This window comes from Olea europaea, chromosome 1 (genome assembly GCF_002742605.1).
Source record: "Olea europaea var. sylvestris chromosome 1, O_europaea_v1, whole genome shotgun sequence".
In the NCBI taxonomy this organism is placed as follows: Eukaryota; Viridiplantae; Streptophyta; class Magnoliopsida; order Lamiales; family Oleaceae; genus Olea; species Olea europaea.
The window spans coordinates 7,125,974-7,128,452 of NC_036237.1; the positions used below are offsets into that span (position 1 = coordinate 7,125,974).

The 2,479-nt window shown below is 39.0% G+C and overlaps 1 protein-coding gene across 1 annotated transcript; it reads left to right on the forward strand.

Annotated features, from left to right (window-relative positions):
- Positions 1-1,351: 1,351 nt before the first annotated feature.
- Positions 1,352-2,479, forward strand: LOC111403750. The gene is made up of 2 exons (XM_023032371.1): positions 1,352-2,270; positions 2,466-2,479. The coding sequence occupies exons 1-2, from the start codon at positions 1,352-1,354 to the stop codon at positions 2,477-2,479; spliced, it is 933 nt and encodes a 310-aa protein (XP_022888139.1).

The following is a 2,479-nucleotide window of genomic DNA, read 5'->3' on the forward strand; positions in this document are numbered from 1 at the left end:
AAAAGCACGTGTCCCAATCTGTTACTTCGACAAATTTCAAAGAAAAGAAAATGGTCAATGGGAATGGAAATGGACGAGTGAAGGAGAAGGGGTTGCTGTTATTTCGATAACAAAAAATACATCGTTTACGAAAATGTACAATGAAATAGAAAATATGCTTAACGTCGATTCCTCTCAGTACGATATGGAATTGAGATTTTTATTTCAAAAGCATTCAACAATTTCGATTCCACCTTTGAAGGTTACTTCTGAAGTGCAAATAAAACATGTAATTCAATTGAACCAAGGTTGAAAGACAACTCCTATTTGCGTAACTTTGTTGAAGAAAAATGTCCCCGAAGGTGAACACGAAATTTTCGATGGAGAGGATCGTAACGAGAATGATTTTTGGGATGCTGTTGAGATTGCTCGTGATGATAATGTGGTTATTCCTGAGGCAGTTGCTACTCGCCATTATGTCACCATTACACAAAGGATTTACGAGGAAGTTCAAGACAACGAGGATGAAAGGCCATTTATAAATCAGGATTTGATTGCTTTATCTAGACAGAGACATGAGTCTGGTGGGAGTTCACATGCTGGGCCGAGTACACGGTCTTCTAATTGTTCGCGTATAGTTCCTAATGATGAAGATTTACATGTCGATCAATTGTTTGACACGAAAAGAGATTTACAAGAAGCTGTGCACCGAATTGCAATGAGACATAATTTTAAGTTTAAAGTAAAAAAATCAAACAAGTCTACATACACAATTATTTGTGTGGACAACAATTGCAGTTGGCATTTGAGAGCGACAAAATGAGACACAAATGAGTTCTTTGTAGTTCGCAAGTATGCGCGGGAACATACTTGTGAAGTGGGTATTCGTCAAAATGATCATAGATAAGCTCGATCGTGGTTTATTGGTCGATAGATACTGTACAAGTTTCAGGACCCACGGACGATTTACAAACCTACAGATATCATCAATGATATCCGTCGGGAGTATGAGGTAGTTATAAGTTACCAGAAGGCCTAGAAGGCAAAAGAATGTGCATTAGAAGATTTAATGGGTTCAACAGAGGAGAGTTATGTCAAATTGGCCAGGTATTGCCACAACATGGTAATAACTAATTCTGACTCGGCTTTTTTTATTGAAATCGATGGGCAGAATCGCTTCAAGTATTTTTTTATGGCTCTTGGACAATGCATTAGAGTTTTTCGAAATGTGATGCGACCTCTAATTCTAGTTGATGGTACAGCCCTAAAAGTTAGATATGAAGGGAAGCTGATTATTGCTACATGTCAAGATGCCAACATCCAAATTTACCATCTTGCATTTGGCATTGTCGATGGAGAGACTGATCTAACAATGCGTTGGTTCTTCACGAAGCTCAGAGAAGTAATTGGAGACATTGAGAACCTTGCATTTGTGACTGACCGGGGACAGTCAATAATAAATGGTATAGCCAAAGTTTTTCCGGAAGCACATCATGGTTATTGCATGTACCACATTCAGGGCAACCTGAAGACTAGGTACCGGGGCAGTGGCATCGTTGCATTATTTAGGAGAGCTGCAGAAGCTTATAGCTTTGAAGAGTTTACGAAGTTCATGGGCAAAATAGAACATAAATCAGAAAGTGCATGGGAATATCTATCAAATATGAGGGTCGAACATTGGGCACGGTCACATTTTCCAGGACGTCGATACAACATGATGACATCGAATAATGCGGAGTCGCTCAATACATTATTCAAGAAGGATCGAGAGTTACCAATTCTCGCAATAAGTGAACATATTCGTAGCAAGTTGCAACAGTGGTTTTATGATCGACGTGAGGAATCCCAGAATTACACAAGTGTGCTAGCTCCGGCACAGGAAGATCGACTATTCAAAACTCTGGAAGTGGCAAAAGCTCTATTTGTGGAACCACTAGATCAATTTCGCTTCTCCGTGAGATGTGGGCGTAATGTTGGACACATTGTAGACTTGAATGACAATACCTGCACGTGTAGACAATTTCAGTTGGAGAGTTTTCCATGTGCGCATGCTATCACAGTGGCTATGTATAGAGGATTTCCACCACACAGCTTATGCAGTCATTACATGGGTTATTTTTGGAGAGTAGCGTATGTCGAAACTATATTTCCTCTACCAAATGAAGTCGAGTGGGAAGTTCCTGATTATATTCTAGCACTTAATAATTTGTTGTCACCTGAAGTTCGACTGCGTACTCTTGGTTGTAGACGGACGTCTAGAATACCATCTACAAGAGAGTTTTCACAACCGCGTAAGTGCGAGAGGTGCGGCGCTACAGGGCATACACGTCGATTTTGAACAAGCCAGATCCCACTAAACAATGACTCGACGGATGTGTAGTATCTATATAAATCATATGTATTCTTTATTTGTAATATGTTTTTTATATTCTCAATTTAAATTGGATGTAATTTTAATCACATTATTTAATTACTCTTTCTAACAGCATATTTGAATTAA